Source organism: Melopsittacus undulatus, chromosome Z, assembly GCF_012275295.1.
Source record: "Melopsittacus undulatus isolate bMelUnd1 chromosome Z, bMelUnd1.mat.Z, whole genome shotgun sequence".
NCBI classification, from domain to species: domain Eukaryota; kingdom Metazoa; phylum Chordata; class Aves; order Psittaciformes; family Psittaculidae; genus Melopsittacus; species Melopsittacus undulatus.
The window spans coordinates 54,668,794-54,696,057 of NC_047557.1; the positions used below are offsets into that span (position 1 = coordinate 54,668,794).

At 42.3% G+C, this 27,264-nt stretch overlaps 2 protein-coding genes across 2 annotated transcripts; both read left to right on the forward strand.

Moving 5' to 3' along the window:
* The first annotated feature begins 5,913 nt into the window (after positions 1-5,913).
* On the forward strand, positions 5,914-7,693 carry PGAP4 (post-GPI attachment to proteins GalNAc transferase 4). Its single transcript, XM_005154865.2, has 2 exons — positions 5,914-5,945; positions 6,036-7,693. Exon 2 carries the CDS (start codon positions 6,160-6,162, stop codon positions 7,345-7,347), a length of 1,188 nt encoding a protein of 395 aa, XP_005154922.1. The 5' UTR covers positions 5,914-5,945; positions 6,036-6,159; the 3' UTR covers positions 7,348-7,693.
* An 8,155-nt stretch (positions 7,694-15,848) lies between these two features.
* On the forward strand, positions 15,849-26,222 carry ALDOB (aldolase, fructose-bisphosphate B). Its single transcript, XM_005154864.4, has 9 exons — positions 15,849-15,969; positions 22,786-22,907; positions 23,185-23,396; positions 23,881-23,935; positions 24,111-24,271; positions 24,468-24,551; positions 25,046-25,220; positions 25,376-25,575; positions 25,800-26,222. The coding sequence occupies exons 2-9, from the start codon at positions 22,796-22,798 to the stop codon at positions 25,893-25,895; spliced, it is 1,095 nt and encodes a 364-aa protein (XP_005154921.1). The 5' UTR covers positions 15,849-15,969; positions 22,786-22,795; the 3' UTR covers positions 25,896-26,222.
* Positions 26,223-27,264: the final 1,042 nt, after the last annotated feature.

Consider the following 27,264-nt stretch of genomic DNA (forward strand, 5'->3'; position numbering starts at 1 on the left):
CAGTATGGTCAAACTTTAAAATGCCAGTTGTTCATGACAACAAAACCAGATTGATATGTTACATATCTCAGAAAAACAGATTCCCTTATTTGATATTGTCTTAAGATGAAGATCAATACAATAGAAATTGCCTCTTGCTGTATTTGTGTACAGTACCTTGCATGCAGGAGCCCAGGTCTTATTTTAACAAAAGACTGTGACACAAGGAGCTAGAATAAAAATCATCTGTAGCATCTCTAATGAGTCAATGCACATTTAGCTCTGAGATTCCAAGAACAGATAGCAAAAGTTCGTGCCATTATTAGTAGCAGCTTTGTCTAATGTAATTTTTCTTTTTTTTTCTTTTAATAAATAGGGATACACATTTTATACTAAAGCACAAGAGAGCTTAAACCAAAAGCTGAATTTAAGATTTTGGAGGGCTTCTCCTCTGAAAACATGCAGCATTTTTTACACATATCATTATCAAATTCTATAATAACATATCCTGGGTTGTTTTGTTTTTTGTGGGTTTTTTTTTCATCTGTGATACAAAAGAAATATAAAATCAGACAAATACAAATTGAATAATTTTAAAGTCACATAAACCATAAACCTTTGGTGTCATCTTCTAAAAGACAGCTCCTTGCAAAACTCCTTGCCTTAAGCCACTGTATTAAGCTGTTACCTTGCGGAACTCTCCCAACTGCTTTCCACTCCCACTTGATCTGAATACTGACCTTACTGCTTGATAGCAACAGGGAAGAGCACTCTTTTCCCATGATGTTGCACAGGAGGGAGCAGTCTGGTGAAGGTCAGCAAATGTTGAGAACAGGCTCCCTTCGGATTTACATGGCAGGGGAAAATGAATACACAGGAAAAGTGAGACAGAAGTTGGGGAAATAACTGTATTTACTATATTCAGTTCATAGCCTGTTTCACTAGTGGTTTTTGCTTCTTAGTTTAAGGGAAATGGAGAAAGTATCTTCCAGCTGCCACATTCATGTACTTTGCCTCTTAATTCAGCTTTCAAACTGCTCCCTGGATTTCTAGGGATTTATGAACAGCCTGGAAAAGCTAACTTCAGTTAAATGAGAAAAGCAGGCCAGCATATCAGTAAATTTACATTCAGGATGCAATTTTGCAGTTTCTGGGGTTTCCTAACTCTACAGGGTTACTCTCTGTGTATCTGTGCATTTTCAGTTTTCTGATAGTGCTTAAATTACATTTCCTTGGGCATAAAGAGTTTATATGTTCATGGACAGGTTCTGAGGAATGGCAGATAAAAATGGATGGCTGTGACACTGGTTTCTACCTCTTATACCACATAAGTCCTGTAAAAGGCTAAGTCCAAATCCTCTCCATCTCCCTAGCCACTTCTCTTATGCTTCACGCTATTCTTAACCTGTTAGACCGTAAGTGTCATGCTGTTAATACATAGACCATAAGAAACAAAAGGTAAAGTTCTAAGAGAACTGGGAGATCAAGTGCATCACCAGCAGCCCTGATCTGTGCCATAGCAGGAAGCACTTTAGGTGGAAGTTAAATGAAACAACTGGCTTACTTGACATTTATTCTCTAGAAGCAACATAATGACAAGTGCTTTAAGCAGAGCTTGAAGTAGAAGAGGTAAGAGCTAAATTTGGTACCTGCTAGAAAATACATCCATTTTACTAGCACAACTGCTGAGCTCTTATTATTAAGATTCTGCTGAATGTTTTTAGAAGCACAACTTTTGCCAGGATGGTTTGTATTTTGTTTCATTTCAAGTGTAATGGTCAGATCTGTGAATCCTTGGCTTTTATTGGACACTGCTGTTTTCAAGACGAGCCTGAACACATTGCTATTATCTGGCACCTGACCTACTAAAAGCTGTTAGAAAACAAGAGGAATTGCAGATGAGAAATGCTGTCCATCTGGTCCAGTAACAGGGATCAACTCATGGCAGGGACCTCAGTTTACAGAAGGTGAAGGTATCTGTGCACAACAGTCAGCTGTCAGCATGACTACATATATTTCTCATATATAAAACAGAAGATGTATATGGCTCTTTATGACTTTGTGAAGCTTGCATCAGTTCCCTCAGACTTGAGCAGGACTGCTTGCTAGTGCACTAACAATATCCTAGCAGGGACAAAGCTGTTGTTTCTTCCAGAGGGCTAATTAGCAGAGGAGCTTGGTCCTGTGGTTGCAGCATGGCTGCACAAAGATAAGTTAGGGTGTAGAAGTGTTTTTTCCACACAGGTTTCAACTTGAGGTGCCACTACAGTATTGACACACAAGTCAAAACTACAGCTTGTATGAACACCGTTACTACTACTGTACCCGCTGAGGGAGGGGACTGTAATAGCTGGCCTTTCCATGATATTTTTCAGGATCCTACCTTTGTTTCCAACAGAGCTGACTCTGTGGCTTCTGGCCATATGACTTCCTCCAGCTATTTTTGTTTTAGGAAAGGAGTGGCTTTTCCCATTGACACTGAAAAGAAGTGTAGTTAGGCAAAAAAAGAACCATTTATTATTTTAATCATAAAGGAACAATTACGGCCTTGTCTCAAAGAGCAGGTAGCAGAAGACAGATGCCCTGTCTTACATTACTTATCCAGAAGCCTCCTGAAATTTTGCAGCTTTGACACACATATGAAGCTTTGTTCCAGGTTTGCATACCTGCCTATGGGAATACCTCTCTGGAAAGGAGTTGGGAGGAGACGAAAACAAAAAAGACAAAACCAGCTTTCTCTTTTAAAGCACTAGCACAGCAGACAGTATCCTGCCCAAAGAGGTCATTACTCATTTTTCTGCTCTGCCTAAGTATATGCAGAGGCAAATCACCCATCTTCATTAAGGGATTAATGACAATGGGAGTGTAGATTTGGAAGCAGGTGATCTAGGTGTTTCTGGAAGGAATCTTCATCATGATCTAAGAAAAAAACTAAGCTGAATATATAGCTTTGTATTGCAACAACTTCTAAAGGTGTTTAAGCAATGTCTCTGTTTTACAAAGAACATATATAAAAGTGTCTTCCACTGCAAGTATTTATGTGGTTGCAAAGTAGTTACTATTCAGGTTTCAGACCGGGTTTTTTAAAGTACTGTAAAATCCAATTTGGATTCTCGCTTTTCTCCTTAAAATTTGTCTCTATAAAAGCAAGAAATTTCTATCATAGATTTGGAACTCTTGGCTTCCCAGTGTTAGAGCCAGAAAGTGGGGATGTCGGTGTCTCCCCTCTTTTCTAGATCTTTCAGCCTGGTTTTGGTATGAACTGGAGTATTTGACTCACGTTAAAATACTCTGAACTATTTTTAGCCTCTGTGGGTATTCCACTGCCCAGTGAAAACAGCCTTTTCCTCTGCAAATAGATTGAGAAAATTTGTTTTAAACCTGACTGCCAGTCAGCATGAATGCAAGCTAACAGTGCAGGCAGCCCCTCTGCTGCCTGCAGACTGGCAGAAGTGAAATGACGGTTTCCCTTGGGGTGCTGAGGACTTGCAAAAGCAGCATGAGAGGGCCAAGATCCTTGTGTTACTGATGAAGTGAATCCAGGGTAAATCAGAAACGCTTGTGAGTATGCCGCTGTGAGTCGCGTGATCGGCTTCCAGCCCTGGGTGCTTTCTCAGAGATGGCTGCTTTCTCAAAAGAAGCGAGGAGGTAGATGCCTCTGGGTGCTTAACCTGCGCCACCCTGTGTGCCCGGGGCCGGGACATCAGCAGGTGGAGTTCCAGCACAACGCTCCCAGCAGCAGGGTCAGGGCAGCACGGGCTGGCAGGCTGCAGGCCGCTACGGGTGTGCGGGTGAACCCGGCCCTTGAGCAGCACGGGCTGCAGAAAGAGAGGACCGCAGGCAGGCTTCCCTTTGATTCACCCCGTGAGGCGGCTGTCACGGCAGGGGGGACACGGCACGCACTTCCCCCATGTCAGCAGAAGAGGGTACACGGGATGAGGCCTCTTGCTTGGGTGGGGATTATTAGTGGATCATGTACATCCCAAGAACTACAGAACTCACTGAAGGCTGAGATCTTCAGCCTAGCCAGCAGATAAAAAATGAGTTTCTTTCCTCCCTGAGAACTAAACTGCCCTCTAGCTTTTCTTTACCTCCTATTCCCACTGTGGTCCTCCCTTCCAAGCTTGGAGGCTGGCTCAACAACAGTGCCAGCAATGCTTCTCGCATCAAGAAAAGGCTTCAAAGTGTGAGAGTTTTTTCATGCCAGTGCAAGTTGTAGAGTATGATTCTGCATTCTCTGTGTTCCCTTAAGGTTTGTGACTCATTAGCAGAAAATGAGAAAAAGGAAAGCCCTGGATGAATAAATGCATTTAAATGCCAGGTTTTTGCATCTGATGGATTTCAGGTCTTAATATCCAGAGCTGGACCACTGAAATGCTACCACTACCTTTAAGGTTACAAAGTCCACTGATGCAGTACAACACATTTTCTCTGAAACAGGACTGTGTAATCAGAAAATAAAAAAAAAAAAAAAAAGCTATATGGGGAGACACTGCAGATTCTCATGCATTGGTCTGGAAATTTGTTACGTCTGTTTAATTACATTGAAGTCTTCCTTGGAGTCTTGTGTTTTCATGAATCATAAGATAGCAGAACACTGATGGCCACAGTCTATCCAAGGAGGGTTTGAGATCTCACAGCATGAAGTACCTGGTCTCTAGCAAATATTTGGAACAGCTCTTACGTATTTTCCATTAATCTTCATATCAGACAGTCAGATTTTTCTTAATGGTAAATACAGCAAATATGTGACTACAGTAATGAAGGCAGTTTTGAACTAGTCCTAGAACTAGACCCTTCTTGGTGTCATCTGAGTCATTTCTTCTACATGGTTTGTTCTTCTGAGACACAGAAATAAACTCATGGCCATGATATCTTTCCATTCACACATCATTGCTTAGGCTGCTTCAGTTGACAGTGAAGAGAAGGAAAAAGGGCCTTGGGAGCACCATTTGATGATCAGAACTTGGTAAAGGCACAAGGTTAAAAATGAGAGCAACTCTGCACTGAGTGGTACACAGTCAGTCAACAGGGAGGCATGAGTTACCCAGTTCATAAGGAGGGGGAATGGGAAGTAAAAGGGAAAGTCAAACAGCCGGTTAAAAAGGGAAATCTCTGGCACAGGAGAATTCATCTAACAGCCTAATTGCCCTGATTTCACGTAAGCTTCTGACAGGCAGGCTGATAGGTATTTGTGACAGCCCAGAGAAGAACAGAAAAGCAAGTATGGCAAAATTAATTTCTGTGAAGGTGGATGTTTGCTTATAGTGTCTGTGTATATACCCAATCCACATATTTATGTAAATGTTTTGATTTTAAATTAAAGGCATATAATTTTAAAATAAAAATTTTTAAATATGAGTCAATGGTTCAATTGCAACTTGCTAATCTTGCTGTGACTATGTATTTCACAGGGTCTAGAGAGGAGGAGACACACGAGACACACACACACACATTACACTTAGCATACACATGCCCTTAGTGAAGTAAATTGGCATCTCTGTTGCCTTGCTTCACACTGCAAGGAGTAAAGTGAAAAACATGTGTTTGGAAGTGTGTGGGCAACAGAAGGGAAACACATGTCATTCCACAGAGATAAAAGTTTGTCTTCCAGATATGTGCTAGGCTAAAGATACAGGGATCTGTCTTTGGTTCATGTTTATGACCCAAGTATTACTATATCACAGTGACCAGATAGTTGTATCTATAGTCTCTACTTTAAAACAAAAGGATTTTCACACATCCTGCATATACACTGCCTGATTGTTATGCATTTGAAGCATCATAAACACAACAAAGTCCTGTCTAGTTAGGTCAGATCAGAGCTCCGACAGGCTGAAAAGGTGTTAGGGGCACTTTGCTAGAAATTAAGTTTGTCTTATCTTTCTTCAGCCTCTCATGACAATTCTGTGATGCCCCACCTCCCACAAGGGACTCCTCGGAGGCCTTTTATTTTGGCTTACTCAGTGAGTAGCACAACTTTCCATTTTGTCAAATCACATTTTCCCACTTGGACAGTTTTTATTTCATTAACCAACTCTTTTCTTCCTCTCTAGGCTTGGACAACTTGTGCAGGTTTGACTGCCACTGCCCCAGTGATACTCTGCAATCCAGGGAAGATGCGTGGGAAGTGAAGGAATGAGGGCATGAGTAAAGCAGGGGTGCCCTCCTACAGCAGCCATGTTACACCAAGCCTGGCAGCTGTATGGGAGGTGGTGGCGTTGGTCCAGTCCTTTTATCCATCTCCTCACGCTGACTGTGGTGACATTTGGTGTGCTTGCACCTTTGATTTGCCACCGGCTCCTCCACTCTTACTTCTATTTGCGGCGGTGGCACCTGAACCCCATGAGTCAGGAGTTCCTGGAGCAGAACCGGCAGGAGGGCCAGGCTGCACTCCATTACTTTGAGAAGCTTCAGATACCAAATACCTCCGAGGCCTCTGGCAGTGATGCCTTCCAGCCCTTGCTGCTTGTCACCATTATCACTGTGCAGAGGCGGAATGATTTCCACTATGTCTTGCAAGTGGCCTCCCGCTTCCACCGTCTCCTCCAGAAATGTGGTGCACGTTGTCAGAGCCACCGCATCCTCCTTTGTAATGTGGAGTCAGATCCCAGTAGCCATCAGGATGTCAGGCTGCTGAGCAGCTTCTTTCCTATGGTCAGTCATGACAGAACAGGTGAGAACCCTGACCCCAGAATGAACCAGTTTGAGAAGGAGAAGCAGGACTATGTCTTCTGCCTTGAGCAGTCACTGTTGGCGTACAACCCAGAATACATCCTTGTAGTGGAAGATGATGCTGTGCCAGAGGAGGACATATTTGCTGTCTTGCAGCACCTCTTCTTGATCCGGTTCTCCAAACCATACCTCAGAGATGCACTCTATTTCAAGCTTTACCATCCTGAGAGGCTTCAGCGCTACTTTAACCCTGAACCCATGAGAATCCTTGAGTGGCTAGGTCTGGGCATGTTTCTGGGACCCATGCTGAACTGGGTGTACTCCTGGGCAACTGGGCGCCCCAGCCTCTGTTGGCCCCTTGTCTTGTTCTTTGCTTTGTACAGCATGGCTTTGTCAGAGCTGGTGGGACGGCATTACATGCTGGAGCTGCGCCGGCTGGCTCCCACACTCTATAATATCGTACCAGTCACTGAATGCTGCACACCTGCCATGCTTTTCTCTGCTCCATCTGCCCGCCGTGCCTTAGGCTACCTGAAGGGGATGCACTGCCGCCAGGGTTTTGCTAAGGATATTGCCCTCTACTCGCTGCTGCATACTAAGGGGGAGAATGCTTATGTGGTAGAACCCAACCTGGTACGGCACGTGGGAATGTATTCCAGCCTTCGCCTAAATGATAACCCGAAACTGCTATGACCTTTTCATGCCTTTACAGACACGCAGCCCAGAGAGCTTGTCACTGAACAGAGAGAGACAGCGTGCAAACTCAGGTGTTGCACTGTTATCACTGGGCATCCTGTGCCTCCAGGTGAACGAAGAGTAAGTCTATTTAAAAGAACGAAGTTTCTCAAAAAATAAACGTACACATGTACAGACCCTGTTTAATATATAATTGGGCCTAAACACTATTGCACCATGCGTGAGGGGAGTGGAGGATTCCAGCTGGGGGTGTGGATTGTCAACTCTCTTTAATCATTACTAGGGAAAAGCTCTCACACCAATATAAACCGCTATAACTGCCTGCTCTCCTTTACACTGGTTACAGAAGCTCTCACCTTAGGGCAACAGAAATGTTGGACAAACTGAATGTTTCAAATTTAAACTAGTGAGGAGGAAAAGCCCTTATTTTCCCATCCTTACTGAGATCTGATCTCTGCCTTCTGTCTGTTTCTGTTTCAAAACTGTGGTTTTGGGCAGACCCTTCAAAAGCAGCAGTGGTTTATGTGAACCTTCTCAAAAATTTCATCTATATTTGTCAAAGTTTACAGAGCCTCTGTAACTGTATCCCCCTACAGATCCTATCTGCACCTCCATCCTTCCCACTCTTTTCCTGGAACAGACGCTCCTAAAAACAAAGCTGCTTCTGCTTCATTAAAGGTCATGTCTGAAGACAGGAATAGGAAAGCAGAATACAGCCATTGGTGTTACACAGCCAGATCACAAATACACATTTTCATTGATACAATACAGACATTATGAACAGTATAGGATGACTACTGTGTTGGTTAGTATCATCACTAGCTGTAGTGTATCCTGATCATTCAAAAGGGTCTTATTAGTTGCTGACTGGACTTAGACATTCAATATGAATTGACTGTGACTTCTGATCAGCACAGAGCTAAAGAAAAGACTAGATCAGGTGTGGCTATTGTTCAGGATCCCTGTTTCATTTTGGATTTCAAATTCACAGCTCAGCCCAAGTGGTTTATTCACTGCTCTTGGCAGCAAGCTCTAGCTCTAGCTTGCTGCCAAGCAAGCTGTTTATTATACCCAAAGGAAATGAAACTAGCTGTTCATAGTAACAATAGCACAACACATCAAGGGGCCACTCTGATACTGACCCATTAACTTAATGTGCTCTGGTTGTTAAGCATTTGGGATGGGTACTTTGTACCGCAGCTTTGGGCACAGTTAAATATAAAGCCATGCAGATTATAAGAGATCTCAGACAGGATCAAAACTGGCACAAAAATGTTTATGTCTAATGAAAAGTCAACCTTGACTGTAGCAGGCTTTGAATCAAGTTCACTTGCATGTGGAGTTTGGTTGAACTATTTCTGAAACTATATTCCTAGCTTTGGAATGAACCAAGTACAGCATTCTTGTCAAGTTTTGGTCCGTGGGGGTGGCTTCACCTTTTCTTTTTGGTGAAGGAAAGACTCTACTATGAATTTTCTTTCCCCATCTCTCTTGAGTGATTTATGCCTTAAGCTTCCAACAAGTCTGGTTATACATATGAAGGACATAAAACTCATGAGAGATGAAACCACAGAAATTTGCAAACCTCCAGCTGTTAGTGTGCGATGGGTATCCCACAACACAAATGCATAATGTCAGCCAAGAAATGGCTTCACAACACAGAGCAGTTTTCTGCTCTCTTAGTAATTAGCTGGGACACTTCTATAATACCTTTGGAAATCAGATGTGAGGAAAAACTGCTTGTGGCTTCCATATCATTCCAAAGGCAAAGTACCTCTCTGTCAGAGGGCACAGGAAAAATTGCACAAGCAGAACCACAGTTTATTCTTAGCTGCTGGAAACATCAAAGATATCAGAGTGCTCACAATGTCAAGTGGGCAAACCTATTCTCAGGCTTTCTGGTACTGTGGGAATATGGCAAGATTTGAGTATATTTATTTCATTAAGCACCTGCACATGGGAGGAAATACAGCTTGTTTATGCACCTTCAGCTGTGAATATTTCAGTGCTGTGTGCTTTTTCTTCACTCTTTTTCTGTCTTTATACTATACAAATCCAGCAAGTGCCCTATTCTTTTCACAAGAGTCCATTCATACTCCCTGCAAAGAAAATCTCACAACAAGGTACAATATATGGAACATTGAAAGGAAAGAGGAGGAAGCAAAAGTAAGAAATAAACTTTAGAAAAGAAACCAATTAACTATATGCTGTTAATAAATGTTTTGTTGTGGGAAATGATTTAACTGTTTGTCTCAAAGTTATTTTCCTTGTTTGCCCTGTAGTACTTTGTCATCCCAGAATTTCAGGGGAGGTAAGTAATTTACCTGAGCTTCGTAGCTGAAAGTTAACATTAATTTGAGGCATCCCTTCTAAACTAGAAGACAATTTTCAGGGCATAAGAGATGAGAGAAGTTGACTGAGAGACCAAGCAATATGCAGACAGCCTGCAATTTGAACCTGCTAGTGAGAGAGTTTCAGATAAACCCATTGAGAATTAACTCCTTTGTACATAGAGCAGGTTAATAAATTCTTCAGATCTTTCTGGAATAATTTCCTTGAGTGCCCAGTTCACCTTTACAACAGAGGTGCTGCTTTTACTGAGCCTGCTGGAGACTGTTTCTGAGTTACTCAGATACTTGCCCAGTGCCAACCATGCCCAATGGACGTTTTCATGACAGGAAGATCCATATCTTTACTTGCTATATCTGACTAGGAAAGATACATCTGTGTTCACGCTTCTCTGTGTATCTGCATGGATTTAATCAGATTCTACAATTCAGATTGAAAAGCCCCTGGTCTGATTTCCCACTCTAAGCAGGTCTTACTAGATCAGGTTACTCAAAGCCTTCTCCAATCAAGTATTGAGGCATTTTACTTGGGACCCAAGACATAATCAAGCTCTTAAGTGCTGAAATTCAACCTTAGTATACTTTTGAATGGAAAGGCTATGTATTTCACAAAGAAAAGAAAAAAGGGTAATTTTCTGTGGGAGACAGTTGTAGTTAAAGAGGCACTGGCAGTTTCTCTCCCAAAGTTAAGAGCTTCTTTTGTGTATTTCCACACCAGCTGTATAGATGACGTATCCAAATATAGCAGATGACAGGGCCCAACACGTGGTTCTGAATAATCTTGACTAAAACATACATCTGCCAAAAATGCATACAGAATTAGGTACTCCATGGCCTGTGTTTCTTCACTGCAAGTGTCTCTGTTGTCAGAATAACTTCATTTCTACAATCTGTTGTGACGGCTCATGTTTCCAGAGAATCTGCCCCATCAGCCAGTTTATTTATGGACCTGTAGGCTAAGAGTCAGGATGTGCATTTCCAAGACTTTGCTCTGCATGGCAAACTATGAATGCCAAATTCCCAGCTGTGTAGCTACTGGTGAATTTTTAAATGTTGACAAATGAAAATGAACATTGTATTGTTCTACCCTGTTAGTAAGCCTCTGGGCAGCTATATATTCTTCAGTGCCTACTTTCTCTTTGACTTTCTGCCATGGTGTCCAGTGTTCTTCCAGAATGTGCAAAAACTGCATCTACAAAGGGCATTTCAGCAGAGTGGTCCATTTCAGCTGTAAGTTATAGTCTGTATTTTGCAATGTTAACATGCAGTGCCTAAGTATGCTTTTTTGGGGGAAACTGTGCTGCTTAGATAAACAGATAATAAACAGTTAAGTGTCTTCCATTACAGCAGCCAGTTGTTTAAATGCTTGGTTTTTAAAAAACAAAATGTCAACAGGAAGGCAGTATCATGTGTACTGCATTTATCTTCATGTCCTGTTACAGCTATTTTGCACAGCCCAGAAAGTTTGCTCCCCAGCAGCCTGATTCAAAGTTGTATGTTTGTTTGCTATCCCAATTATTGAAATTATTACAGAGATTTGGGGTTTGATAATAGTAATGTGTTTGCCTGTTTCTCATCCCAAGTCATGGTGTTTGTTGCAGCCTAGCTTTAAGATGTGAAGAACAAAGAGTCAGCAAACCCTTCTTGTACAGTACTCTCCATGCACTCTGTGGGCCTGAGTCTGCTCTACCCATTACCCTCCATACCCTCCCTGGTGTACGTCTGCAGACAATGCTGTGGAGCCAGAAATACAGGTGATTTCTTTCACTGGGTGTAAAGGCCAGGCTCTCTGCACTGGGGGTGAGGGCTGTAGGTGAATGGGGAAAACAAACTACTTAATAAACAATATTTCTGATTAGATAGGGATGAACAAGATGGACTTTGAGACAGTTAAGCAAGACTGCAGAGTACAGAAAACAGGAAACAACCAGCACGTTATGGAGAGGTGAGAGGGAGGCAGACTCCACTCAGCTGAAGTCTGCTCTGATTAGACTTTAACCCCATCACACAGAAAGCAGTCTCTTGAGTCAACAGAGCCAGGTGTTTTTCATGTGGATGTGTATCATACTCAGACATTCTTCCAACTTCCAGTGTTTTTTCTCCCCATTTCATCTCAAACCCTTTCACAGGCCAGACCACGTACAAAAGTGTTGATAAGATTAAAAGTACTTAATTTACAGAAGGAAGCTTTAACTTTTTTCATTTTTATCTTGGTGACCATGTAGTCTCTGAAATTGCTTCATCCATTTCTATGTCATCCTTCTTTCACAGATATACTACAGTTTGCCTCTGTTCACATTAACTTATTATTTTCTTTTGAAATGCTAGTTAATATGAATAAAGTCAAAATATTTGAATGATACTGCTAGAAACACACAGAAAAAACACAATCATCAACCTGAAGAAACATAAGCAATTCTGAGATTTTTACCCACTGCCTTTAAACCAGGCTTTCCATTGATTTTAGTGTACTTCATCCAGCAGGCCTTCACTCAAAACAGTGCAGAACTGACAGATCCATTGACAGCAAGGTTGGATATAACAAAAATAGCAATTAAATTAACTTCTACTATGAAAATCCAGTACTTGCATTATCAAACTCAAGAAAGCAAATCCACAAATTAAGACTTACCTTATAAACCAAGCCACCTGAAAAGACAGATTCTAGTGGTCTTAAAAAATTTTTAATGTATACTTCTGTGAACACTTGTATGGTAATTTCAGAAGGAAAAGTCAACATCAGCAAAATCTCCAAGCCATTAAAATACAAAATTCACTTATGCTATGCCACGTTTGAGAAGAGATGATAGGCATTTGTGTTACAGTAAGATCTATCTCTTTTACAGCTGGCCATTTTCTGTTTCCGTGCTATAAAAGGCACAACAATGAACATTTAAGCTCTCTTACTAGTTACACATCTTGCTTGCAGGAATGTTTCAAAAACAGATCTGAGTGGGCTATAAAGATTTTTATATGGCAAGACTGTTTATATTGGCTTTCTCATTAACAGATAAGACATAAGCCATGCAGAAAATCTTCAATCACTGTATTTAGTTAGATATGTATTTAAGAAATCAATTCTCACACATCTGAAACTCTCAAAAAAACCCAGTTAGTAATCTTTTCTCTATTAAAAGATTTTTCTCTTCACTAGAAAGAGGATCAGCAATGACTACAATAGCCTGTAAAATATTAAGAATACCAGTAACTGAGAGTACTTGTTCCTTAGCTCATCTGCCCTTCCCTTCCCATAACATAGGCAGAGGGGGATGAGGAGCTCTAGGGAGGCAGAAAACAGCTGGTGCTTCTTCAAGAACTGAACTGCCTCAGGAAACTCTGCCTGCATAGCCAGCCCTACAAACTGCAGAACACAAAAGGGTGGCAACACAAACAGCAGTGGTTGCTACAAAAGGGTCTCTGTTTCACACCATTTCCAAGCCATTTTGTCACAAAGTTGTTACCTATACCCCTTAACATTCAACTGCACAACCTTTGCCTCTTTACCTCCTCTTTACCTAAATCCCCCAGATCTGATTCCTGACCTGCGTTCTTACTCCCCTGAACACACCTTCCACCAGGGCTTCAGTGTTCCTCCCACTCCATGCCCACCAAAGGTGTCCCAGTCTTCCTGTATTGTGGCAGCTGCATTATCAAAGTCATGCTGTCCATGGCCACAAATTCAGCCTCCCTGAAAGTAATGTCTAGATGTTACCACCTCTACCAAGGGTGCTGACACCAGAAGACAGCCTCCTGGTAGCTACAGCCCTACAGCCCTATGCCTGCTTCACATTATGCTGAAAAAGGCTTAAAGTAAACCAAACACACAAATTAAGTCATTCCAAAATTAGTTGGGTCACTGGAAAGCTGAGAGAGAGATGGCAGTGTTATGAGTTCAAACATACCTCAGTGAGACAGGATTAAAACTTAGATAATACAGCAATTTTGCCATAGAATAATTAGTGCAGGCAATGATTAGATATTTTTATGGGGCAAGTAATTTGCTTGGTTGAATGCAAGTACATGGCCTTCCCTTCACAATGCAAGTTTATTTCTTTTGTCAGTCAAGGATACACAATATCACTATAACCTAATTTTTAGAAGTGTAAGTACCCCAAATCATTATTACATAGCTGTGATAATGGAAGTATGTACTCTTTCCCTGTGTTGTTTAATATCACTCTACTAGTAATTTCTGCACAGCATGGTTAGTGTCACAAGTGTCCATGTTAATAGTACTAAACCTTACAGCGACATTATCTAGCTGGGCTACTCATTCCATCTTCTTGCTGAAAAAGGCTCCCATTCCTAAATTAGGTGAAAAAGTTAACCATCATGTCCATTCACTTTTTTTTTTCCTCAGTCCTCACAATGTCTGCTAGGACCTGCAATCCTTGTGCTTGAAGTGCTGCATATTGGCTCAGAAGGACTAGAAAGGCACTTGCTAGCCATTATCTACTTTTCTTCTTCTGAGTTAAGAAAGCAAGGTGGGCTGTGTGGGATTATCTAAAATGGTTTCTAAATGTCAGACACTATATTATTCAAGTACATTCCCCCCCAGCTTTTCTCTAATAATCTGACAGACGATATCATAAATGACACTGGAAAGAAGCACTTCCTAGGACTTTCCTACCTGTGACAGTTTCTAAACAAACCAGGAATGGTCAACTCAAATTCTGATTTTCAATGTGGCCCTGAAGAAGACTAGCAGCATGACATCTTCTTGGTCTCAAGAGAGTCTTAGATAATGTATATCATTAAAAATATTTTTAATCCACACTAGATGCCTCTGGAGAAACTTTGATACACCATGGGGTTCATCTTTCTGCAAGGATGGGGGAAATGGAAAATACAGTGAACACTGTAAAGCAGGGAAGGCTTTATGCCTATGTTAGGTACCATTGTATTCTTCAGCAAAAAGGTATGGATCAGGAAGGAGAATATTAAAGAAAACAAAACAACACAAGCACAGGGCCTTCAACTGGGCTGTATCCTCAGCTTTTTTAGAGATTTCTCTGCTGACTTACATGCTACTGCTGGCTGCATGTAAGCTGTTAAGATTTCCTACAGGCAATGTCTTGGCATGTCTCTACAAGAGGCAGGCTCAAGGAGGAACTGCCCTCATGAAGACAGTGTTGCTCAGTAAGAGGAGAAATCTCTCACTGTGTCCATGTAAAGGCTAAAAGGTGTCAGTACACGAGTCAAACAAATGCTGAAACTACGTCATTCTTCAGGTAAACATTGGGTCTTCGTGCTAAACATACGCTAATGTCCAAGGTCGCAGAGCATGTTGTTGCTGAGGGTATGATGTTTGTCTAACAGCCCCCATGCTGTACTTCTCTCCAGGAGTACTGACCTGTAAAAAGGAAGAAAAAAGTACATCTACCTGGATTTGGCGAATAGCTGTGGTGTGATTTCATAAAACTGGAATGCTGATACACCGTTTTAGAGCACTAGCATATTTTTCCTAGAAATTTTTTGCTAAGCAACTGAGAAGTTTCCATGTCCTTGCAATATGGGTAGGTGTTTCAAAGGGATTTTGGTGGAAAACTTGGCTTGCACTTATGCACCTCAGTGTGGGCATATTTATTCTGATAACCATCATTCTCACTCAAACACTGCATTAGAGGAAATTAGACTTGCAGTTTCATTAACCCCGATATGGTAACATTGCATTTTGCCTTTCCATATACTAACTGGAAAACGAAAACAAGTTTCTGTACTAAATTTACAAGTGCGAAAAATCAGTGTAATGTTGAGAAGCCACTGAAATGACAGTAACTCACGTCAATTGACAATCTGTTGCATTGTTTCTGCATTTTGTTTTCTACTCTTTCTTGCTGCACTGTGTAGTTTCCTAAGAGTAAGCTTCCAGAAGATCTAAACCTAAACAGAAAGTTATTCCCAAGATCCCTGTAAAGAAAATCTGAAGTTCTTTTCAGTCTATTTTAGAAACAGGAGGAATTATTTGAAATAACAACTCAGTTTCACTGCATCACAAATGGGCTTATATAGACAGGGGAGGAGAAAGGGGAGGAACAACAGGAGTGAACCCAGGTCCTGTTGATTGTGATTGTGGTGTGACAGCCAATGACTAACTTTGAGCAATGACACCTCCCCAACCAGCCTGGGGAGGAGGCAGAATGAAGGAGTGGAGAGTTAAAAAAAAAACCTCAAGGATTTTATAAAAGTTAGTGATCGGAAGGACCGGGTGTCTCTGCTTGCAATCACCTCACCAGAAGCTTGTAGGAGCAGAGGCACCATCCTCAAGCAAGTAAGTATAGTAATTTAATTTCTAAACTGTAAAGGTGGTATGTATATCAGCAGCTTAGACATGATCTGTTTATCTAAAGTGGGCTTGAGGAGTTGTTTTTTGTTTTGATTTTTTTTGTTCCAGGCACAGCTTGTGGGAAATAAGCACACAGCCATTCTGCAATGATCTTCCAGTGTGACCGATTTGCTGCTAACACTGGCTTTCTAACTTAGCTTAGTCACTCAGAACTCCTGGAGTAAATGCATCCTTAGTCTAAGGGGACTGGAGCAGTAACATACCAGCATTGCTTTCTGCACTGATTTGGTTTGTATGTGTTTGTTTATGCTTCTGGAGTATGCAAGTTTATGTTTTTCATGGAGAAGAGAGAAAGAATGGAGAATGCAGCTGGTCCTGACAAATATCAGTGCTGACAGAAGTGTAATTATGCGTGTTTATTGTGCAGCTTCTTCTGAAGTATTAGTGCAGTAGTGTGGATAATATGCTTCTTCAGGGGGACCTAAGGTAGTCTTCAGCACAGAGACTAGAAATGGCTCTTGCATTAGGCTGTAATCTTTAAAGTTGTGAACAGTCAGCTTCAGGAAATTGCTCAACAAATTCAAATCCTGAGTCTGTGATCCTGTTTGTCTTTTCCAACTACCTTACTGCCTGCACCCAAAACATTTAGTCCACCTGAAACCCTCACCACCACTTCCCCCAGCCTCCCCTGCTGGCATTACAAGACTTGAATTGTCATACAAGTCTGACAGCACTTTTTTTTACCTTCTCTGATGCAAGCACTTTTTTTACCTTCTCTGATAAGATTCCAGCCTTCAGAGAGAAGCACCTTCACCCTAATGATCACACTTCCAAGAAAATGATTTCTTGCCACCTCAGCCATCTCTAGCCATTGTGAGCAAGAGATGCTCTGCACTGACTGCAGAGGCCAGGTTTCTGAGTACATAATCATGTTTCATGATTGCAACAGTAATGAAATGAGGGTACACTTGCTCAGGGCTTGAGAATAGCTCTGATCTAATGTGGGAATTGGGACAGGTATCTGCAGGTCTCGCATACTCCCATCCACTTGAGACAGGATGTTAAAGCACTTTCCCTAGACAGAGCATGCAGACAGAAAAAAACCCTTATTCCCACCATCGTAAGAGAGAACAAAATCCAACCTGGCAATTGACAATCATATACACCCCAAAGGACCTACCAAGGTGGTGAAATCAGTATGTCAATAAAAAACATCTGCTGCATTTTCTAGGTAACAGAGGGCTGAACATCCCTTTCTGTCCCATATGCTTGACACTTTTTAGAACCCAGAAATGAAACACTTTACTATGTGAAATCCTACACTTACACTGCAAAGACAAAGGGAGAAACATCCTGTTTTTCCCTCAGAGCTCTTTCATACACACAGGAGGTACTGCTCCTACTCTAACTCCATAAAGCAAGTACTCACACAGAGTCACAGGTAATTCAGGCTGAGAGGAACTTCAGGAGGTCTGTAGTCCTACATCTTGCTCAAAGAAGGGTTGGACACAAGGTCAGATCAGGTTGCTCACGGTTTTATTCAAGTAGGTCTTGATAACCTCTGAGGATGGAGACACCACAGTCTCTCTGTCAATGTGCTCCACTGCTTGGCTGTCCCAATAGTGAAATAAAAATATTCTTCATATCCAGTCCAAATCTCTCTATTTTCAGTTTATGCCTGTTGTGTCTCATTCTCCTGTTGTATGCTGCTGTGAACAGCCTGATTCTGCCACTTCAGTCACCACTCTGAAGGTTCTGGGATTGCCAAGAGATGGCCCCAAAACCATCTCTGCTTGAGGCTGAGCTAGATCTAGCAAAGCAAGGGTTTCAGCCCCTGACCTCAGTGGCATCTGCTGAATTCGCTCCACTTTGTCATTATCTTTGCTGTACTGCAGGGGTCCAACACTGGATGCATTACCCTGATGTGATCTAAAGAGTGCTGAGCAGAGGGGGGTAATTCCTGTCCTACCCTGGCTCTCTGAGCCAGACCCCTGTTGACACAGGATGCCTCTGGGCTTTGTTCCTGGCCCCTCTTAACTCACTGCCTGACAGTGCCCTGGGCCTTCTCCAAAGAGCTTTTCCTCAGTCCCACTAGCCCTGGTGGGATCACTGCCAATGCTCTGCTCCTGGCAGTGGCTGGGCATTTGTCCTGGCTGAATCTCATAATGCTCCTATTGGCCTCTTCCCACCCCCCAACAAAGGTCCTCTGAATGGCTGCCCAGCAATCAAGCGTATCAACTAGTCCTTCCAGCTTGGTGTCATCTGCAGCCTAGATAAGAATGTGCTCCATCAGCAGGATGGGGCCAGGCTTGCCCAGCCCCATAGCAGCTTGCCCAATGTTCAAGTAACCAGACTTTCTTAGAAACAGCTTTTAATGAAGCTATATAGAGAAATGAGGCCAATAAATAGATTTATCCACTGTAATGAAAATGTAAGGTACATAACTCTAATACGTCTGTCTCTCCTCAGCATACAAGTGTAAATAAGGAGTGAATTCAGTCAGGTCAACACTGTGCCTACATGTGATAGGCTAAATTTCTGAATAGCTTTCATTCTCCCTGTGAGCTGTATTTACCTATTATAGATGCAGTTTTTGCTTCTTCAAACTCTGCTTTCTGGGAGCAGAACCTCTTGTGTGCACACTGCAATGGTATGTACATGTGGTTTGTATTGTTAACTAACAAATTATGTGGAAGGGCTGTGTTTACTAGTATTCAACAGGAAAAGCTACATGCAATTTTGGCAGATGGGTCCTGCAATTTTGGAACCAATTAAAGAAGGCAATGAAGAGAATGAAGAGAAAAATTTACAGATTCTAAACCAATCCAATCCAATCTTTTCTTGTCTGCGAACTAGGACTCGGGTGAGATTTTCTGTAAAATTAGAGGAGCTACTTGAGATGGTAGGAAAGAAAAGACAGTGATGAAGTATTAATGTTTCTAAGATGACCTACACTGGAACATAACAGTTTGTTCCGCTGTTCCTCTTGCCCCTGCCCTTTGGTTCTCACTATTAATATTAAACAGGATGCAGTTCTTGTGCTGACACCCATGAAGCTATTTCCTTTGCAGTCCTCATTTATGGAGGCTGAGGAAAACTTGAGACTAGCAGTGTGGTATTTACTTTTACAACTGTGGCCACCCCCACCTCCTGCTGGTCACAGGCTCTGGGCTGAACAAAGAACTTTCTTTGCCTGAGGAGCTGCTGGAGCCTGACAAACACTCAAGGTATCCATAAAGCTGCGTTTTTGTGCATTCTGTGCAGTTTTGTTCTTTTGGGGTTTTTAATTTCACTTCTAGAAAATCATATGTAAGCAGTTACCACAAAGAGAACACACTGTATTCATACAATGTCAGATCAATGTGAAATCCCTTGAGCTTGTGACACTATGATAATAGTCCTCAGCTCAAAATGGGTAAATAAAAATAAAATGTAGTGAAAAAATTTAGTGGTGGGACAACTTCTAGATAATGTTAATGAGAACACTGTCCCTTCAGTCTTCTTCCTGCCTGGAAAAGCTATCAAACAGTTAAAGCAGAGTAATAAAGCAAAAATGCATTGTTGGAAGAATGAAAAGAGCTGCTTAGCTCTGGCAGCCAGGGCAAAACCATTTTTCCTCATAATCTCTAAGGCAACATATCTAGCTCTTCAAGGAGGATGTTCATGTTTCCATGGATTTACTGGGAGCTTACCTTTTACAAGGCAGCTGTATGAAGTGCTACTGAAGTGTAGGAATTCTCCTCTTCCCTTTAAATGCTTGGAGCAGTACCTTACAGCAGAGAACATCTTTCCTGAATTCAATGTGGAAAAATCCTCAGAGATTATGTTTCTCATGAAAGAATCACAGAAAAATAAAGTCCAAAATTAAGGGTACTTGAACATTCTGAACCTTGGAGCTATCATTAGCTTTACCACTGCTCTTTTGCAGTCATTTCTTCACCATTTCAGTGAGAAACACAGTGCATTTGATTCATCCTTGTAGCTCGGCAAGGTAGCTAGGAACCACTCAGCAGGGTAGCTGGGATCCACTCACCATGGCCTTACAGATCATTCTGGGGAGCCTTGTGGTAAATCTGCATTTACTCCTTCACACTCAATGAAACACTTGCATAGAAACTGTGACTAATCTACTGTGTTCCAGTTGATCATTGTGGAACTACACTGTATTGTTTCAGTCTCTCAAGGGTACTCACCAGCATTAGCCACTGAAAACTCAAATTTCTGTTTTTTGGCAATTTGCTTTGCAGGCTGGTTATGAGTGATAACTGTCTCTTTGTTATCTCCATGCAAACATTGGAAACAAGTATGATACAACAGACAGTACTCTCACTTCTTACTACATTGCTGGCAAGAAAGTATATCCTTAATAATGTAACTAGAGTGACTGATCTTGTAATTTAGCTAGCTGGATTAAAGATTATCTGGATACATCTACTCATGCTGTAGCATACCTCCACACTGCAACTCTGAAATCCCATTACTGATACAGCAGTTCATTAGCTTTGACCTTGGACAAGATCATATTCTTACCAGATCACAATTTTCCAGTCTTTTCCAGAGACTGTGAACTGTTGAAGTGATTCCTCATGATTTTGCATAGCAATTTATTTAAGAGCGCTATGGTTTTGACTGAAGTGGTTACAACACAAACTATTATTACAGTAATCATAATAAAAAAACAGTTTCCTAAGAGACATACCAGACACAGAAAGCAGGTAAGGGATAAAAAGGATTACAAATACACTAAATTACCTATTCAGCATAAACCAGGCTCTTCAAATTCTTTTAGGTGAGCCAAACAGGATAAGAGCTGGGATCGGTGGAGTTATGGTCACTAGAGTAGAAGGATGCTTCCCAGATCTCTGGCCACTGCCTGGCCTACAGAGAGAGGGGTTCAGCAAGGCATTTCAGTGCTTAGAAAAGGAGGGAACCCTCCCTCATTTGACACAGTCTTCATTAGTTCTTTCTAAACCTAGACTGACTCGCTGTTGATAAATGGTGCAACATGAATTCTAGTCTCAAACAACTCACGAAAAGGTAAAGCAGACATTTGTGTCCTGCATCTGACTGGCCTGTACTGGCAGACAATGCCATTTGAATCCTGCACAATAATACTGCTAGTACCAAAGTACCTTCAACTGTAAATCAGAGACAGATTTACAGCTGTCACAGTACTGTGATGGCACTGTTGCCAGAAAATTTTGGCACTGTTCTGCATGGTACACAAAACCCTGTTACCCTATCATGAGTCGCAGCCAAGCTCCTGATTGCTTTTCCCTGTTATACCCTTCAGCTGAAAATGCATGACAAGGATTTCCTGACAATATAATGTCTGTGTACAGGGAAAGAGGATGGAGGACTTGGCCTGTATGCACTTTTATTGTAAGACGTATTTGCTGTCCATCCCTGGCACACAGTGAAATGGGAAATAGCATATTCTCATTCCTCTCTGAGGCTGAGTTTGGGAATAGAAAATGTAGATACTGCCTACAGGCCTGCCCCTCTGGGCTAGAACTTGTTATTGGAGCTTTTTTGTGTTGTTTTTAATTATTCATCTTGTGGATGCATCACCTGCTGATAAAAACATGGGTATTGCTTTAGCTATTGCTTATGATAAACAGAGGAAGAGTCTTTACCTCTCATGCTCTTAGGCTTATACAAATAGGGAAGTAACTCAGACTGTTCAAATGAATCATAGAATCATAGAATAGTTAGGATTGGAAAGGACCTCAAGATCATCTAGTTCCAACCCCCTGCCATGGGCAGGGACACCTCACACTAAACCATATCACCCAAGACTTCATCCAACCTGGTCTTGAACACTGCCAGGGATGGAGCATTCACTACCTCCCTGGGCAACCCATTCCAGTACCTCACCACCCTAACAGTAAAGAATTTCTTCCTTAGATCCAGTCTAAACCTCTGCTGTTTAAGTTTCAACCCATTACCCCTTGTCCTATCACTACAGTCCCTAATCAATAGTCCCTCCCCAGCATCCCTGGAGGCCCCCTTCAGATACTGGAAGGCTGCTATGAGGTCTCCACTCAGCCTTCTCTTCTCTAGGCTGAACAGCCCCAACTTTTTCAGCCTGTTTTCATATGGGAGGTGCTCCAGTCCCCTGATCATCCTCGTGGCCCTCCTCTGGACTTGTTCTAACATTACCATGAAACTGTAATTTAATGCTATATAATAAAAATTTTAATATGATCAAGCATTTTGTCATTACAAGGAAGAACCTGAAATTCAGGTGCTGGGTAACAACCAGGTCTTACATAAAGTAAGCAATGTGCTACAGTTCTGAAAGCAGTCATGGGGAAGACAGAATTACTAAGCAAGGCAGGAGAGGGGGCATGGAAAGTCAGCTAGACAGGGTAGCAGATACTGCCAACACAGGACAGGAAATGGGAAATGTGCATTGTTAGGAAATGTGTAAATGTAAGCAATGGGATAATTGGCGTTTTTCTGATATGGACCAAAATGTCTGCAGAGTAGTCAGTTAGCATACTTGTTAGCTTGGTGCATATTCTTATGATAGACTGACCTTCCTTTAGTCTCTGAGTAAATCCATGTAAAATGTAGAGTCTTTCCCACTTTGGTTCTGGAAGGATGTGTTAGGATGCAGCTCCTGCATTTCTTCTTCAGCTTAGCCACGAAGAACTCAGATGGATTTCTGGGCATGTGCTTGTGATAACATGGACCAGATAAGCACCAAGAGCCCAGCAGAAATATCCAAATGGTGTCTCTGGTTCACAGTTTGTGTCTATAGTCTCTTGTGCTTGTAACTGTAATTCTCTTCCACAGCTAAGTCAACATGACCCACCAATTCCCAGCGCTGTCTCCAGAGCAGAAGAAAGCTCTTTCAGACATTGCTCAGCGGATTGTAGCTTCAGGAAAGGGGATCTTGGCTGCAGATGAATCAGTGGGTGAGTTCTGGATATCAGTCAATTAGAAATATCCAAGACTTTTTCTCTTAACTTTGCTTAATCTTTTAAATCAGTGGAGTAAATGAAAAACACATAAAAACTGTTAACTGTGCAGGAACAAGTCAGTCAGGCAGGGCTGCACCTACAGCAACAGCTAACAAACTACGGGTTGAGAAGGGAAGCTCAGAACTGGAGCTCCAGTTAGTTACTACATACTGCGACCAGAAGGCCAGCCAAGCCTAACACCTCTCTGTCTGCCCTTTGTCCACTTCACTAGGTACCATGGGGAACAGGCTGCAGAGGATTAATGTGGAGAACACAGAGGAGAATCGCCGAGCTTTTCGAGAGATCCTCTTCTCTTCAGATGCTTCAATCAACCAGAGCATTGGGGGGGTGATCCTCTTCCATGAGACTCTCTATCAGAAAGACAGCAGCGGAAAGCCATTTTCTGCTCTTATAAAAGAAAAAGGCATTGTGATAGGAATAAAGGTATACATGTCTGACCGGCAGTGTAATTCAAACCCCATTTAAAGTGAAAATTAGATATGGGGCTGTGCTCTTTTCTGCTAAACACTTTTTTGGTTTTTTAATTTTTTGTGCTTCAAATAAATCAACATGACACTATTCCCTTTATTGCATTTGATATGGGAACTTTTTATCTACCAACTCCCATCTACTCACCATTCACTGCAATTAAATCCCTCCCTGCAGTAAGCTAAATCCAGTCCTTTCCACATCTGACAGTGTTCTTGAGACACTCCTTGCAGCCAGCTACACATTGCCCCTTCTTCTTACCCAATTAACTCATTTTCTTCCCCTCTACTCCAGCATTTCCCTCCTTTGCACCCTCAGTGCGTTCAGCCGCACATTCTCACAGTCAGGCTACTAAGACAGACTAGCCATGGTTAAGAAGAGAAGTATGATATTGTTTTTCCTCTCCCTGTAACTCTTCCTGTTTTCCTGGTCTCCACAGCTGGATAAAGGAACAGCACCCCTGGCAGGAACAAATGGAGAGACCACCATCCAAGGTAACGAGAGAACTAAGGAGCCTAAGCTATGACTGGTGCAGCAAAAGCCATGGGGTGACTTGCCTGAGTTGCAGCCTTGGCTGGTATCCCAGTACTTTTCAGAAGAACTACTAGAAGAACTAGTCAGCAGTCCTGAAGAACTGCTCCCAGTGAAGCACTGTTGTTTCATCTACAGGGCTGGATGGACTGGCTGAGCGCTGTGCCCAGTACAAGAAAGATGGTGTTGACTTTGGCAAGTGGCGTGCAGTGCTGAAGATCACCAGCACAACACCCTCTCAACTTGCCATCCAAGAGAATGCCAACACACTGGCACGTTATGCCAGCATCTGCCAGCAGGTATCTAGCCTCCAGCAACCCTTCCTGAGATGCTATTGCCTTTTCTGCCTTCCCTGTGATGACATGCTAGGTAACTTGAAACGTGAATAAGGGAGTTTCTTGCAGTGAAGCAAGAAGGAATTCCACCAGCATCAGGTAGACAACAACAGTAGTTTTTCTTCCATACTCATACTCTTCCCTGTCTTTATTTTTGTAGCATGGCTTGGTGCCTATTGTGGAGCCAGAAATTTTGCCTGATGGAGACCATGATCTCCAGCGCTGTCAGTATGTCACAGAAAAGGTAAAATATTCTTGCCTCTCTCCTCCCCTTCACAAATCAGTAGCTAATACTATGCAGTTTGTGCTCACAGATCTCAGAGTTTTGATCAAAAAGGTACTTCATATCTGCATCACAAAAATGAGTTGCTCACAGTCAAATAATGAGTTTTGAGCAAATGCGAGACTAGAATCCACATGCTTTTGGATTTCAACTCAAACTGGCAATATAAGCATTCTCAGTCTCAAAAAGATGGATTGGGAGCAAACTCATTTACTTCTCTTTCAGTACCTCAGTTTGCAGGGACAAATCCAGCAAATATGAAGAGGGGTATCCTCGTCAGCTCAAAAGTAGTGGGCTTTTGAGTCAGTGTCCAGGGCTGCAACCCCTATGATAAATATAATATGAAAGCAAAATTCAATTTGATCTTCTCACACTCCCAAGGAATAAGCTGCCTTTCACAGCAAGTTGAGGTGAAGATTTGAGCAGAAGTCTGTATTCAATCCTCCTGTTTTCAGGTTCTGGCTGCTGTCTACAAAGCCTTGAATGACCATCACGTGTACCTGGAAGGGACACTGCTGAAACCCAACATGGTGATGGCTGGGCATTCCTGCCCCAAGAAGTACACCCCTCAAGATGTAGCTGTAGCAACTGTCACTACTCTTCTCCGCACGGTTCCTGCTGCTGTTCCTGGTGATTCCTGCTTCACTCCTACATATCTGTTTACACTGTTACTCGTGCTATACTTCTTCCTACATCTGACATGCTTGTTTCTCTGGCACATAAAGGTCAGGGATTGTGGTGGCTGGAAGACTCCATTTATAAGCCCTGAAACCTCTTTCTTGCAGGAATCTGCTTCCTGTCTGGAGGTCAGAGTGAAGAGGAGGCTTCTGTCAACCTCAACGCCATGAATCAGTCCCCTCTGCCTAAGCCTTGGAAACTGACCTTTTCTTATGGCAGAGCCCTGCAAGCCTCTGCCCTGGCAGCATGGGTGGGCAAAAGTGAAAACAAGAAAGCTGCCCAAGAGGCCTTCCGCAAGCGGGCACAGGTACAAGGCTTCCCCCCAGTACAGAGAGGAGCTGCTCACCATGAAGGGAGACATGCTGTCACCTTCCTAAGGCTCCTCTTGTTCTCAGTCCTCCTGCTGCTTCATGTTCACCAGGGATGTTATTCTGTTCTTTCTGCCTTGCTTGGTTATTCCTACTGTCTTTACACATCTGTCCATCTTACTCCAAACTAACTTGTTTCCTGATCCTTTTTTTTCTTTTTCAGATTAACAGTTTGGCTTGCAGAGGACAGTATGTCGTGTCTGGGAAGGCTGATGCAGCTGCCATGCAGTCACTTTTCACTGCCAGCTACACCTACTGAAAGTGCAGCAACCTTCTGTCTCTCTTCACAACGTCCAAGATGTTCAGAAATGAAAGAAAACCAAAGAAATCTGATTTCTCTTACCCTAAACAAAATATGGGGATAAAATGGGTTACCTTTCTCCTCACCCTTTGCTCCTACAATTTACCAAGGGGATATTTCTGTTTTATCTGCACATTCCAAGGAAGGAAAATTCTTCCCATACAACAAACAGCTCTCAATGAATCACAAACCTGCTCTCCATCTCGTTTAAACTTAGTCCCCAGAATTAGCAGGCACATTAAGTAATTCCCTGGCAATACACTTACCCTTATCCATTACCACGTTTTGCAGACAAAATTCTGAATTACAAAACCTGATTGTCTGTTCAATCATGGGAATAAAACAGTAATTGAAAACCAATCTCCATTTCACTATTCTTTACTCTATATAAACTTTACAGCACTTTCCAAATGTCTCTGGTTTTCAGTAGCCTATTTACAAAAAAAGTCACAAAGTGTTACTGCTGGTGAGCTTGGGAAACCCTGCTGAGATCAAGGGGAAATAATCCAATAGTGGTACAATTGGGGAAGTTAATCCTGCTGACTGAAGTCTGACAGACACTGGAAAAACTTGAGAGATGTACACTGCGAGCAGTGCATGGGACTCAGGCCACAGATAAATAACTACCTTCAGAATCTTCTTGAGGCTCTAGAGAACCATGGTTGCTGTGATGAGGCTGCCATACACTGAGTTAGTGTTCCATAGGCTGGGTTAGTGCTTTGCAAAAGCTGTTTTATGAAAGGGCTTCTCTTGTGTCATTTTCCAAAATAATTAACGTAAAACATGAGGGCAGGCATCTTGGCCTACCCCAGTGGCATAGTTTGAATAATGAGGCTGGTGCTGAAGGCCCACAGTTTAACTTTGACATGTTGTTCTGTGCATGTTAGAGATGTAAGCTTTGTTAGCTAAAGCCCAATGGCATGATTCTTGTTAAAAAAAGAAGGCACAAACAGAAGAAAGACCTGACGTTACACAAGAAACACCAAACAACCCAGAAGACAGCACTATTGGCCTCTCCCTTCAGGGCCACCCAGCTCTGCAGGCTGCTCTCCCAGCCACAGGGACACACTGCATCTCCCAGCAAGGAAAATAGGCAAAACCACTGCCCTGTAACAACCTCCTTGTGTTCTTTGTGTTAGTAACCACTCTTTCAGAGAGGCAATAAATAGTCAAACTCCTTCACATGGATCCACTCATTGTGTAATTAATGCATACATTTTAGTCCCTAATAGGCTGTCCTGGGTTCAGCAGTAGCAGTCATTTTTCTCCTTAGTAGCTGGTGCAGTGCTGTGTTTTTGACTTTCAGCCTGGGAACAGCGTTGATAAC